Source organism: Athene noctua, chromosome 2 (assembly GCF_965140245.1).
Source record: "Athene noctua chromosome 2, bAthNoc1.hap1.1, whole genome shotgun sequence".
Lineage (NCBI taxonomy): Eukaryota > Metazoa > Chordata > Aves > Strigiformes > Strigidae > Athene > Athene noctua.
The window spans coordinates 102,400,889-102,415,775 of record NC_134038.1 but is presented as its reverse complement, the minus strand read 5'-3'; the positions used below and the strand labels follow the sequence as shown (position 1 = coordinate 102,415,775).

General features: G+C 43.2%; 1 protein-coding gene across 2 annotated transcripts in view; it reads left to right on the top strand.

The window, feature by feature from the left end:
* The window catches only part of KIAA0319 (KIAA0319 ortholog), a 64,314-nt gene that overhangs the window by 17,059 nt on the left and 32,368 nt on the right, over positions 1-14,887 (top strand). For both annotated transcript variants that reach the window (XM_074899755.1, XM_074899756.1), the window contains one exon: positions 6,044-6,816. In XM_074899755.1, coding sequence (XP_074755856.1) covers positions 6,044-6,816 — 773 coding nt within the window. The remainder of the gene's footprint in view (positions 1-6,043; positions 6,817-14,887) is intronic.

Genomic DNA, 14,887 nt, shown 5'->3' with positions numbered 1-14,887 from the left:
CCTGTTTTTAATTCCATGCCGCCCAGCCATTGATTGCATGACCTCACAGAGTCTTTGCTAATCATCACTAGTATCTTTTTCTTCACTCCAGAGGAGGGTGTTTATAAATACATTACAAACCATCAATTTTCAACACAATTCATTACTGCTGGTCTTGGACTGTGAAGAATAAGATTGATACCCTTTTCTTCCCATTTATACCTATTTAATTTGCATTTTTATCTAACACATGAAACACAGGTCAGGAGTGTCAAAGGACACTTTAAGATGTAAGTGTACCTTTGGAATGGCAGTGGAGCCACTAGCCTGGGGTTGCAGTGCATTTTTTGTTAACTTATACTGCCATGGCTAAGTGTTCTAGGAATGTGTTCTGGTTCACACATGTCTTTCCAGAGAGGCAAGATGGTGTAGTGCCTGATTACGACCTCTTGAGATTAGTGAGTTATGCAGTATGCCAGGTTAATTCACGTTGTCCAGGCCTCTGTTGAAAGTGGTCTGGTGTTTTCTCATGGAGGGATGTAATGGCTGTAGCCATGCATACCCCCTTGTAGTCTCCCACTACAAATATCCAGTGTAATTGGTGGGATGGAGGAGCTGTCTGTTGAGTGATTTAGTGTGCTTAGATGATCATGTGTGTATTAAAGGGAGAATGAGCTGTGGGTTGGATGAATTCATTCAACAGGCCAGATCTGGTCTGTGGTTTAGGCACATTTGGATTGTCAGCATATCCACAGCCTGATTAAAAAAAAAAAAGGGGGAGGGAGGGGAAGGGGCAAGGGAGAAGTGTTCTTTAGGTGTGTGGATTTTGGTTTTGAGGTTTTATTTTTGTTCTTCTCTGAATAGCATTTAGTTGATTTTTCAGTGACAGGGTTGATGATAATTCATGTAATGAAAACAATACTTGGAGAGGACCATCAGGCCCATCGAACTAATTAGAGAGCTTTGACAGATCCTGGAAATGAGAAGTGAATGATAAACTTCATGAAGGCTGCTGTAATAGCCACAAAAGCTTTGCAGCTCATTGTTGTAGATGTAACTAGAATACTGGCTCTAGCTTTGTGTGGAGAATTTTCTTTTATGTAACTGTGCATTTTTTTTGTCTATTTGTTCTCCTTCTCCTTTGCAGTGCTTAATGTGCAGTCAGCCCCCTTACTGGGGCCCAAAAGAGCCCTTTGGTATCACAGATGTATCCCTGTTTAAAGACCTGTAAGACTTCAGGGAAAGGGAGGGGAAGCACCAAGTAACCTGAAAGCAGCCTGTAGAAAAAGAGTGACAACATGTTCACAGTGCACAGAGATGTTAGCTGTTGCTAGAGGAACTGATGCAGTGACATCTCAGATATTGATGGCTCTCAGTAATAATGGCTTTTCTGGTTTCCAGAACAGTGTTTTCTATAGGCCCTTACTTTAAAGCTGCTGGAGTATAAGCCTTTTTCAGCATTTATGATATAAAGCGTGCTTTTTAGGTGGTTTATAACTTTGCTGTGGAAATTGCTCTAACTTTAAAATTGGAATTCAAGTTCTCTTAGATGACTTCAATTAAAAAAAAAGATATTTTTGCTTCCAGAACCTTATCAAAATTGTTTCAATGTGTTGTTATGGTGGTAGGAAAAATAAAAACTTATTTCTTACTGATGCAGCATTTTTCCTCTCAAAATTCACCAAAATGAGGTTACTTGGATAGATAAAAAAATAATTAACCCTAAAAATAGAATGGAACTAGTTAGCTTAAAGAGAGTGGAGGGAGCAGGTGTCAAAAAACCAGAAACAGTCCTGCTCTTCCTGTAGGAAACTGCTGTAGGATGTTCCACGCTCATGCAGTTCAGAGGCTTTTGGGCTGTGAGAATAGTGTGCCATGTGAGCTCTCGGTGCTCTGCTGCCAGCAAGAAGGTAATGGGAGAAGATTCTGGTCAAATGTGACTTTTCTTGGTGCAGGGTCTGAATCTGAGCTGCTTTTCTCTGTTGCACATTCCTCCTTGCCTCTTCTTTCTGCTTCTTGTACTGCTTGCTGCTAGGGAGAACAAATAGGTGAGCCCACAAGTGGATAGTTCTGTCCTTGCAGGGTTTCAGACTGGGGTAATTAGCCATAATGAGCCCGGTGTTAGTACACTGTCACAGTTTGCTACTTACTGACTGAAGAATATTTGCCTCCAAGTCATTCAAGTGCTCATGGTTGTGTGAGCCTGCCAGAGAGGGGAGCGAGCATCTGTCGGGTTTTGCAGCTGGTCTCCATGTCAGGTTGAGGAAAGGTCTCCAGCCAGCCGTGATGGAGGAACAGCTGTGTTCCTGCTGGGCTCTTGACATTAGTGGACTCCTGCACTTAGATGTGAAAGAGTGGTAGCATGCAGCTCAAAGAAGGGTGTGGATGTTTCCTCACTGAAGGAAGGAATCTCTTTAAAATGAAGCTATATTCCACAGTGTGACCGCTTGTTAGCGTTTTGGTGGGAGGTATGTTGTTTTATTTTTTAGTGTAACCAACTTGCCTGATTATGTCTCTGGATATGTCAGTGTTGTCCTACTGCAGACCTAACAAGGTACAGCTAAAAGGAAGGGGAACACTTTGCTATTGATGGCTCAGGCACCAGAAGGCTTTCAGGACTTGTAATGAAGGGAAGCAGTCTTTCTGTTGGTAACCTGAATGAGTACTTCTAAACAATTAATAGAATTGCATGATGCTATTTTTTGCCATTACTGGTCAGAGTAGAACTGTGCTTTAATTTCTGACCACTTAACTAAAGGAAAACAGCTGTGCTATGACCTCGGACAGCAGGTAATGGTTTAACCTCTACAGAAGTTACTACGTGACCTTTTATGTGGTACACTTTCAGTAAATTTTCTGTAAGTAAGAGACCTCACTAACTCTTACTTGAGCCCATTGCAGACTGGAGATTGGATCAGGTGAAATGGAATCTGAATTTGGAGCTCAGATTAAGTTCACTCTAAGTAGGTATTACATATTTTTCATCTGAAGACAGTTAATGGACATGTCTGGTGCCAAGCTGAAATAGTTTGCTAAATTCATTCTTGCCCACCTGCTTCTAGCATTTAACTTGAATGTGACTAGCTGAAGCAAGAGATGAAATTTTTATTACTTTGATATTTGGATTACACTGTTAGATATAAATTAGAGTTGCCAGGGAAATAATTTTTCCATTACACGGAAAGTCTGAAGCTTAATATATTTTCCATTCTTTACTGGGATGAAACCAAGACCTTCTGACATTTGAAAAAGGGGGTAGCTAAGGCCTGTGGTTAGGATGCTTGCTTGGGAGATTTAGTTTCAAAGTCATGCATTATTTTAGGAGTATGCTGGACTTGTTTCTCTCTGTGGCTAATGAAACACCATTAATTTTGTGGGAGGTTGATTCTGTGATGTGATAGTTGATGTATTAAACCAAGTGGCAGAGTGAGCTTTGAAGCTTTGTTTGACCAGGCTGAGTGAGGGCTTGGAGTCTGGCCTCAGGTTAGAGCTTTGGATTCCAGTTGTGTAAGTCTGTGTCCAAGACAAAAATTATTGGTTGTTCTTTTCTGAACAAATAAATGATGAAACTTTCAAATTTATTTTAACAGGTTGGTCACTTTCTCCCTCAGGGATGAGTTAGAGAAAGGAAGTGGTGAAGATGGCCTACAAAGGAGTTTTTTTGACCCACCTTCATAGTGCTGTTCCTAAAGTCTTAATTGTAATGAGTTGTTACTGACCTAATATTGCACATCCACAGAGTCATGTTTCTGTTTTAACCTATTAAAGGCCTGTTTCTCATCTCTCTGATCTGGAGGATTAAATTATTATGGGTTGAAAAATAACAGAATGGTTAAATGGGCTGCCTGACTCCTATATTTCATTTTAACCCAGAGCTCTGTGGCTCCTCTGTCCTAAGTTGTGCAGACAACTTAAAGGAAAGACTTGTGATGACAATTCAGAGTCTCTGCCAGGGCATTATGTTCTTGGAGGTGAAAGGGAATGTAGATGAAATATTTATATACAATGTGAAAGAAAAATAAATGCACGAATTCTGAGCATCTCCTGGATACGGATAAAGATACTTCATGTCTGGGCTATGTTAAAACAGGACGGGTTGGTTTAAATTCATGTCCCTCTGGATAATTTTTTTTACTGAAAGTATAAAGTGGAAGAGCAAACAGCATCCCAGCTCAGTGTGAAGGAGTAGCCGGAGTCAGAAAAATGGTACTTGAAGCTGTTTATCCTTTTTGTCAGCTTCCTATTCAGCTGTATCTATTTGCAAGTCATTGGTGTTTTTCAAAAATTGTTTCATGCTTTTCCTCACCCCAAATAGCCAGCTCTGCAAAACCATGAAGTCTTGTCCTCTCTATACCTCAGTTTGTGGTGCAGTTTTTTGGTTTGATTTTTTTGCATTGAACTTAACCTACTTTGCAAGCTGTACATTCATTCCGGGCAGTATGATGCCCCACAGGTATTTCAGTAGCTTTGTTCAGATCATGTGTGGTGAAGGAGTGTCCTGCAGTTCAGCCCAGAAGATGTGGTGAGAGCTGTAGTGCGGTGGCTGGACACACTACATGCATAGAAGAATCTCTGCATCTCCTAGGCTCTAGGTCATGACCAGATCTAACTCCTATTGCCAGCCTATTCCTACCCCTTGATTTAATTTTTCCTGCCCATTAGCTCAACAGATTTGAGCTGGAATCCATTGGTTAAGCTGCCTTTTTCTCCTGCTATATACTATTGTGAATAATGAGATTTGTGCTGCCAGAATTCACCTGTTAAAGATGTGCAAAGCAGGCAGAGTCAACTTTGTCTTCCATTATTGTGTTAGCTCCACAGTAGTGACATCTTGTTTTCATTGGTTGAGTTAGCAAGTCTAGTTGAAAACCACATTAAGAAGAATGTCCTGATTTTACTCAGCGTTTTCTGAAGCATGATCAGATTTTTCTGAAGAAGAGGAGGCTGAGGGGAGACCTCTTTGCCCTCTACAACTACATGAAAGGTTGCAGAGAGCTGGGTATGAGTCTCTTTAACCAAGTAATAAGCGATAGAACAAGAGGTAATGGCCTCAAGTTGCACCAGGGAAGGTTTAGACTGGATATTAGGAAGCATTTCTTTACAGAACGGGTTGTTAGGCATTGGAGTGGGCTGCCCAGGTGGTGGAGTCCCCATCCCTGGAGGTGTTTAAGAGTTGAGTCGACTTAGCACTGAGGGATCTGGTGTAGTTGGGAACTGTCAGTGCTAGGTTAACGGTTGGACTAGATGATCTTCAAGGTCTTTTCCAACCTAGACAATTCTGTGAAGTTGCATTTTTGTATAGTGGAATTCTGAAGAGCAGCTATAACCAGGAAAAAAATACCTACAAAAGATGTTTAAAATTGACTTGAGATACACAGTGGATTCATGCTTGATTTGAACGCTTCACACTCAGTGATGTTCTATGAAAGTAATTCTGATGTCATACTAAAAGATTACAACTTCACTGCAAAGGAAAGAAAGATGCTTCCTACTGGAGCAGCTCTTGGGGTTTCACATGAACTAGTAGGTAAAGCAGCAAAGTTTGAGAATTTAATCCAGTTTTTGTATTAAGCCCAGCAGTTACGTTGGTGTGAGAGACTCTTCATGAAGTTCAAGTAGCAAATGTTTCTTCTGCATATATTTTTGCTGCCTTCTCCCTCAAATGAAACAGTGACATGTTACAGCATCTTATTTGAGTTTAAAACATGTTTTGGTCACTATATGGTGGGTGTAATGGAGGTACCTCATGATTATTGTTTGTGTTCCCTGCTCTGTTCTTGGTTTTAAGATCTCTATGTATTTGTATATGTAGCAAGGGAGTAAGAGGTATTTTGCAAAACATACCAAGATCCTACACTGAAAAATCCTCCAAACTACAAATATTATTGCAAAGGGATGTGCTGAAAAAAAGTAGTGGTGACACTTAGTGAAAGGAGATGAGATTATTTAAGCAGGGTACCACCTGCCTTTATCTTGTCTCCTGTAATAAGCCATTTTTGGTCACAATAAACTATATTATGGCTTGGTTGTAGTGTTGTGCCTTATGTTGGTGGTGTTGTTTCAGGTTCCAGTTGTGAGCAGTGCAGAGAAGGAGCCACATACCCAGGTGCAGTAATATCTCCCAACTTAGAAACCACTAAAATTATGCGAGTTCCTCATGCTATGTCAGTGTCCGACTGCATCGCAGCATGTTGTGACCTCTCTGGTTGTGACTTGTCCTGGATGTTTGAACGACGCTGTTACATCGTGAACTGCCAACACAAAGAGAATTGTGAACCTAAAAAAATTGAAACTGTGAAGTCCTATCTTACTTTTGTGTTGAGGCCTTCTCAGAGGCCAGCCTCACTGCTGGGATTTGGGCAAGTGATCCCAAGCATGGTCCACTCTGTGGGACTCCAGAATGAACCGTCTGAGGAAGTGAGTAGCCTGAAGGAGCTGTCTCTGCTTGGCAAAGATCCCAGCCTTGAGGAGATACCAGAATACATTGATGATTATAAAGAGTTGGAGCAGGACCCCTTTCAGGTGAGCATCAAACATGAGCAGAAGGAGAGCACGGATTATGCTGACTGGGGCCTGATGGTGGCAGGTGAAAACAGCTTCAACTCTTCTGTGGGTGATGATGGAGATAACCAAGAAGACTTTTCTGAAAAGAAAGAGAAGTTTGGGAAGGTAGAAAGTCTTCTGAATAAAAACAGCTCTGAACTGAACTCTGTCACTGAACACTCCACAGAGAGGTTGTCATCTCTCCTGGAGATGACACCATTCCCTGGGAAGACATCTGAAAGTGAAGCAGCTGTTCAACTTCTTGCACAACCTGATGATGCTTTGCAAAAAGAGGTATGTTTGCTACTCAGGAAGCAGGCAGAGTATGGTGAGGACACTTTGCAATTGTTTTGGTTTTCAAAACAAATTATTGCTTTGTAATGTAACCCTAATGTTCAGATGACTTATAGTCCTGTTACAGCGTAGAAAAGGCTGAAGGGGACAGGATTGTCAATAGGCAGATAAATTGCTGAAGGACTCTTTTCTATCAGATAATAAGGAGCAGAACTCCTTTTGGGACACTGTGGGGTTTCCTTTTAAGCATACAGATGAATGGGCTTGGACCTGGTATAATAGTATTACAGGTATAACTCAGAAGTTAGCTGAGCAATACTGGTGGACCCTCTAGTATCCAATGGCCAAGACCAGTAAATGTAAGTTCCTCCATCAATAAAATTAAGCATGTTGTATGGGTTTCATGTTACTAATGCATAGTGATGTTACAGATGTAATGGTGCTGAGCAAATACCTTTTGTAGTGCTTTTAAAGAGGCAAGGTACACAAGGAGGGACATTAGCAGTTTTGGACCACAAAGTATGACAGGATAAAGTAGAGAGAAGGTGTTTTTGTTCTCAGAAACCTTTTCTTGAGTCTGGCAATAAGAAAAATAAGTTAAATACTTAAAACCTAATTTAGATACTTAAGTAAGATGCACCCGTTCTCTATGCCAACCAGTTTGATTTGTTGGGACTAAAGGGACTCCGGTTCCTTAAGAACAAGGTGGGATCAGTTGGAAAGCTGAAACAGACTGTAAAGTCCACATTTTCTGGGTTTGTCACGCATCCCTGCTAGAGGGAAGAGGAAATTAAGCAATGTTAGCTGGGTTGCTCTAAGTTCCAACAGCTTAATCAACAACTACCTATCTCTTGCTGTAAAAATGGTAAGTTATTGCCATTACTGTAGGGAAGGAAAATACATGTAAATAAGAAGATTGCATGAAATCTGTGACAACTGAGGTTCTTGGAGGGGATGACTGATACAGCGGAAGTATGAGTGGATGACAGCAAGCCTTAAGTTAGATTGTAACTTGGATGCCATTGCAGCCTAGAGGTGTGGCAGTTTCTGGGCTCTGCTTTGAGATTTTTCTAGATATTCTGAGAACTTCTGGGATTCTTGAGGGGCCTGTGGGAGTGCTGTGTGGAACATGAGTGGTTGCTGCAGCTGGGAAAGGACAGCTAGGAAAGACTGGGACCTCTAGCAGTTTCCCACAAGCTCTACCAGCTGTTCTTGATCAAAGGGTGCTTTGGGTTTTTGTCGTAACTGGCTCATGATCATGGAGGGTGATGCACCATCTCGGCAAGTGCTAGGGGGAGACCTAGGAGCTCTGTCTAGAGATGGCAATGAGCACTATAGTCGAGAGTTTATATGGGTCAGGGCTGGCAGGCCAGTTGTTGTGGGCAATGTTAGGGTGCATGTCTGCTCCAGATTGCCTGGTTAGGAAGAAGTAGAAGAAACCTTCAGGCAACTGGGAGGAGCCTCATATTCACAGCCCATGGCCCTTATGGGGGATTTAAGCCACCCCAATACCTATGGGGTGGGGGAAGGGCAAGAGAGCAGGGCATAAGCAATGCAGGAAGTTTTTGCAATGTGTCGATGATAAATTCAAGCTGTCAGAGGTAACTGTGGAGCTGACAAGGAGAGAGGTTCTGCTGGACCTCACCCTTGCAGGCAAGGAGGGATTGGTCAGGGATGTGGCCATGAGGTGGCAGAGTTCAGGCTCCTGAGAGGGGCAGGAATAAATCAGAAAGCAGGGTCACACCCATGGGCTTCAGGAGAGCAGCCTTTGGCCTGTTGTGGGATCTGCCTGGAAGAATCCCAAGGGAGACTGTCCTGGAGATAAGTGGGGACCATGAGAGCAGGTTGCTTTTCAAGGATCACCTTCTCCAGGCTCAAGATAGCCTGTGACTTTTATGATTGACCAAGTTGGTCTGGAGTGTATTGGCATGAGTGAGAAGAGATTAGAACTTGGCTCCACGTGTATGGAAGAACATTTGATAACAGGTGAAGTGCTGTTGCAGGTTGAAAAGTGGGTACCGCTTCTGCAAGCGGATTGACAACTTTGAGTTCACCTAAAGCGTGTGGCAAACAAAGCTGAGCAAATTTGTTCCCCATCTCTAAGGGATCATGTGAATACAGCTTTATGAAAGTTGAGATTTCACATCTTGCAGTGGTAATGATAGATATGGCCAAGCCTACTTTGTAAATCTCTATGTTGATATTGCTACCCTAGCCAAAATAGGAAGATTTTGCTTTGTCTTCATGTACTGCCTGTGTGGATGGGAGTTTATTACAAAGTGAAATGGAAAGAAACCTGTTTCTTCACTGGGACATGGAGGAGGCATTCTTGTGTGGTTTTATGCTAACATTATGCTAGCACAGCCATTGAAGTTCCTGTGGAAAGGCAGAGGGATGAGCTTGCTTCTTTCAGTGTAGAAGGGATGAATCTCTAAAACTGGGTCAGTCTCTAGCCCAGGCTGGTAGTGATTTTGAAGACCCAATAAGACAACTGTAGTTAGATGATCTGGTGGTGCTCTGTTAGTAGAGCTGTAGAGGTTTAATGGGATAACATTGAAAGCAGGTCCTGAAATGTATTGTAAAAGCTCTCTATTAATGTAGAGAAAGGTTAAGAACCTGGAGAAGAAGGAGGTTTTGAGAAACTGCTAAAGCCTCTGCAGCCTTTGTTTCCCAAATGGGAATCCTTTGAATTTAGACATTTGTAGAGAAACGAAGATGATGAGCAGTTTTGGTAAACACCTTTCTCTGGCCTTCCCCAGGTTCAGCTTCAGTCTGGGCACATCTCCTCTGCCCTTCCTAGTCCTTACTTCCCTTCTCTTCCCTTTGGTGAAGTAAAAGGTGGCACAGGAGGTTGGGGTCAGTGCATGGCAGTTTCCTTTTTGTCACTTGTTGCTTCTTTCTCTTTTCTACCACTGTTTGTTCCTTCTTACTTGTTCCCTCTGCTCTGGCGTGGGCTTCTCTGTGGGCCTCAGTCCCCTGGGAGGTGTTGTGAAGTGCCTCCTTCCAAGAAGGTGTCACCAGTCTTTCCACATATTCCCTCTCATGTCTCCTGTTGTTCACACCCCCACACCTCTTCCTGTGTCCCCCTGCTCCCAGTGACTATTGCCTTTTCTTAACTATGTCTGAGTGGTTCTAGTGTTGATGCGTGGTGGCTTGTTTCCATCCATTGCCAAACTGTCTGGGACCACAGGGGTGACTCCTGCAGCCAGTCCCTGTTCTGCTGATTAAGGATACCAGTTAAACTCAGACACCAGAGTGAAAAGAGCAGGCGTATTTTACTAGTGATAACAGTGTAATACAGAAAACATGCAGTAAGAAAAAGCAGAATAGTGCTCTTAAAGCAGCAAACAGGAAAAAACAGGGTAATGCATTAAATCATTACTACACGAGAGAGAGAATGGAGATTAAGAAAAATACATCACCACTTGCATATATTATCATCATCCAGATCCGCTGTCGCTGGGCAGCCCCGGTTACAGCGAGGGTTTGGAGAGCCTGTCCTGGCAAGTGGGAAATCCTGATGGGTGCGTCCACCCCATATGTGAGACTTCCAAAGTCACTGCAAACGGGCCCAGCCTTATATACCAGAGATCGACAAGCCAGAATAGCTGGCACCTTTGTTTTGAGCGGAGAATTTCTGGTTTAATTCTCCTGTTTTATTTTACCCAGAGCCTGGCCAGGGCTCCCGGGGGGGGGAAACCAAGGGAGTTTCTAACAAGGCCAAATACCTGGGTTCTAGGCCTTGAACAAGGCTAAACAAGGGAAGTTGGATACATTCTCTCCTCACTACTGATTCTATTTTGTCTAAGCTGCATCTTTCACTAGCGAGTTTACATACTTTGTTAATGCTTATAGACTAAGTTAGCAGCTTCGGTCTGGGGCCTGTTGTTCAGGCTTCAGTATTTCAAAGCTTTAGCACTTTTTACATCAGCATAAGTGCATTGTTATAACTTAGTATAATACCTACTAGCACAATGGTTATCAGTTATAAAATATACAGGATTCATCTATAGGTCAGCTCTGGCTTGGGCCAGTTGTCCAAGCCTTAGCATTTCAGTCCCCTGCCACCCAAACCCTACTGGTTATGCCTAACACAAACTTCTGGCTTGGCTTCAAGTTTTTCTGGTTTGGAAACAACACTTGTGACTGTAGTGGAAAAGATGCTGCTTATGGTAAATTCTGGTGATCACATTTCCTTCTTATGTGTCTCTCTCCAACAAGCAGATGTTTTAATCAAATCTCATATGGATTGTTCAGGCACATATTTGTGTTTCCTTGTGAAAAAATGCTTCTTTGGAAACCAAATTATTTTTTTTAAGGAAATACTAAGTTTTTATACTGAATTAAAAATGTCGAGATGTCTCCAAGTAGTTTTCTCCCTGGTATATGATCCAAACTACCTCTCAAACTGTGGTATTTTTGTATACGTTATGAAAAGTTGAAGGTCTTAAAACTCTTTTTGCTAATCACTTTAATGAAATACCCTCTGTTTATTGCTTGTTATACAATATTTTTCTGTCCTCCGCTTAATTCTGCCACAGCAGTTCTGTAGCTCTCTTCCTGGATCCATGCTGATGCACTCCCTTCTGCAGCTTCCAGACAAAGCTGTTTATACAAGCAAGACAGAACAAGGTGGCAAAAATGTGGTTCGCTCCCTTCACACTAGTCGGCAGGATGCAGTGTCCTCAGGTGCTGTGTTCTTTGGGGAAGGATCTGGAGAGAGATTTTTAAACTAAGACCAGCCAAATGCAGGTTTCTGGAGTCTGTGCCCCAGGACCATCTTTGCCATAAATGCAGTCAGGTGTAGGGGGTTTCTGTATGTGACTTGGGATAGAGTATATGGGGTTTGTCACTTAACTGAGTAACTTGGCTTTTGGGTTTACATCAGAGTTCAGAGTGACCTTCTAGACTGTCTCCCTGTAGAAGCTCAATAACACGAATGGATTTAGAAATCTACGCAGAGTAAATGCTGTCAGGCTTCCCAAGACAGAAATCTGCAGTGCTGCCCATCCTTGAAGTAAGATACCTGTGAAGTATTAGTTGTCTTTTTAAAATTTCCAGTTAACTGCTGATCTGTTTAGCAAGGTGAGATTTTTCAGGTCTTAGGCAGATTCCAGCTACTGCTGTGTTGATGCAGTGTTTCAAACATTTATTTATTAGGTTAGGCCTGACTTGATTCTTGAGTTCATTGCATTTGCAGGAATAATGGTGCAGTCAAAATGCATAAAGCTCTACCTGAGAAAGCTTAAGATGGCTGACAGAATATATGTAGTTCCAATGTCTGATTGATATGCCTTCAGAGTTGGAATGAAGTGTAATATCAGAGATTCTCATACCTTACTTCAGCTTCGTTTCAGTTTTGAGGCCTGCAGATGCTGAACAGTCCTGTTTGGTTAAAAATGCATTGACTTGATCCCTAGGGAATGTATAAGACACCTGAAAGATGTTTTGTTATTTAGATTTACCTGTCAAAAATATTTATTTCTTTAAGTCTGTGCTTCATATCGTACAATATGACAGTTTGGTCTTTTGCAGATCCCCAACTACGCAATTAGTAGAGGTCATACTTGCTTGAAATCATTAGACAAATAACTGAATGCAGAGAAGCAGCAGACCAGTGACAGAGCAGTTTTGCTGCTGACAGAATTGCTCACCATGACGTTTTCCAGAAAAATGAGAGCAAATGGTACTGCAGTTATGTAGTAGTCATTTGTGCAGAGGGACATGGAGGACACACTGCTGGGGAAGCAGTTGTATAAAACGTAACACTTAGCAGCTCTTGACTCACCAGAGTCCTGATCAGTTGTCTTCAGGAGTGCTTGAGGAAGATGCTTCCTTGAGGGGCAAATGTGGGTTGCCTGGAGAATCAGGATGGAACAGGGCAACATGGTTGGGCTTGTCCTTCCTATTCATGAGGGGAAAATAAAGCACCCAATCTATGGAGTCAGCCAGGGACCAGAAGTGATGAAGGATCCCCTTGTCATGATGCTGTTGCCTGCACTGTAACTTTGAGCTTCCCCAGGGAACTGCATAACTATTTTTTTCCTTTTGGATTACGGGGATGTTGTTATTTCCTGTTGGAATTCTCAGGAGATTTGCACTCAAGTCAAACCCGAGAACTGAAGGACATAGCCCCTCATGATTGGTGTGTTTATTTTGTAACAAGCAGTAGCAGTTGTACACATGGGTAAAAGAAAACAATAAAACCACAAAGCCCATACCAACAGAACCACTTACCCTACTTACACTCAGAAAGAGTCTTTCTTTTCTTTCCTTTTAGTTTGTAAGGTGGAGCTTAGGTTAATCTTGCCCTCCACATCTGTTCCAGTGTCTCTCTCAGTAATAGTTTCTGCGTGAGAGCTCAATTTCTGATATTACCCCTGCCCCAATTATCTGCTGCCTCCTAACGTTCTTAGTTTAAGCTATCTTTTCAGCTGTGACACCACTTCAGACATGGCAGTGTCACAGGGCACCTCTTTTGACTGCAGTCTTGCCTAGGCTTGCTGGCTGAAGAGATGTTTGGTGCCATTGCAGAAGAAAGTGTCCTGGGAGAGGTATGTTTAAGATGACTTTGTCCCTATTTGTCCTACAAAGCCAGGATGGCTGCTTCTCAGCTGATAGATTGGCAAAGGGCGAGGAGAGGAGGAAAGCCAGAGGAATCACAGAATCAGCTAGGTTGGAAAGGACCTTGAAGATCACCCAGTCCAACCGTTAACCTAGCACTGACAGTTCCCAACTACACCACATCCCTCAGCACTAAGTCAACCTTACTCTTAAACACCTCCAGGGATGGGGACTCCACCATTTCCCTGGGAAGCCCATTCCAATGCCTAACAACCCCTTCTGGAAAGAAATGCTTCCTAATATCCAGTCTAAACTTTCCCGGGCACAACTTGAGGCCATTCCCTCTTCTCCTGTCACTTATTACTTGGTTAAAGAGGCTCATCCCCAGCTCTCTGCAACCTCCTTTCAGGGAGCTGTAGAGGGCGATGAGGTCTCCCCTCAGCCTCCTCTTCTCCAGACTAAACACCCCCAGTTCCCTCAGCCGCTCCCCGTACGACCTGTGCTCCAGACCCTGCACCAGCTCCGTTGCCCTTCTCTGGACACGCTCGAGTCATTCAATGTCCTTTTTGTAGTGAGGGGCCCAAAACTGAACACAGGAATCGAGGGGCGGCCTCACCAGTGCCGAGTACAGGGGCAAGATCCCTTCCCTGTCCCTGCTGGCCACACTATTGCTGACACAAGCCAGGATGTTATTGGCTTTCTTGGCCCCCTGGGCACACTGCTGGCTCATGTTCAGCTGGCTGTCAATCAACAGAAGGCTCAGAAGCTCAGAAAAGTACACTTCCCTCAACTTTGCAAGGCAAAGAAACACTTTGGTTTGCCGAAGTGTGGTAAAGATGATCTTTTTCAAAGATGCAGGATGGAGTGAGAATGTAAAGGAGAGCTGTCTCGAGGAAACACCTTTTGTCAAGGTGTGAGGCAAGACGGTCTTGAGGTTCTCTGTGTGCATGTTAATGTTGTCAAGGTTGAGATTCTTGCTGAGAGCCTAAGGTTGACATGCTGAAGGCACTACCTTGGGGGGGAGCTGCAGTCTGTGATTCTGCTGTCAGTGTCCCAGCTGCTCAGAGAGACCATCTCACCATCTTTATCTTGAGCAGAGCTGGAGATGTGGCCCCAAAGGTACTTGCGTTGTCTGTGTTACGGACCCATCTGGAGGTGCAGCTCTTAGTGTGGTCTTCAGCATCCTCACATTGTCCCAGCTGCACAGGGATCTTTTCTCTCTGTCCTTGTTGAAGGCAGAGGTAGAGTTGCAAATGACTTCCATGCTCTGTTTCCTTGCAGGCTGGGAAGCAACGGTCCCTGGCATTGGTTTCACTTTCCCAAATGCACAGGGGGCTTTTCTTCCTGTCCGCATCCAAGGCAGAGCTGCTCTGTTTTCCTAGGGAGGCAACAGATTGCAGATTCAAAATGGAACACCTGAAATAGAAAGAGAAGCTGAGAACTGTGACTGTTCAGCCTTGAGCAGAGAGGGTTCAGGAGGATCTTACCAATGTATATAAATAACTAT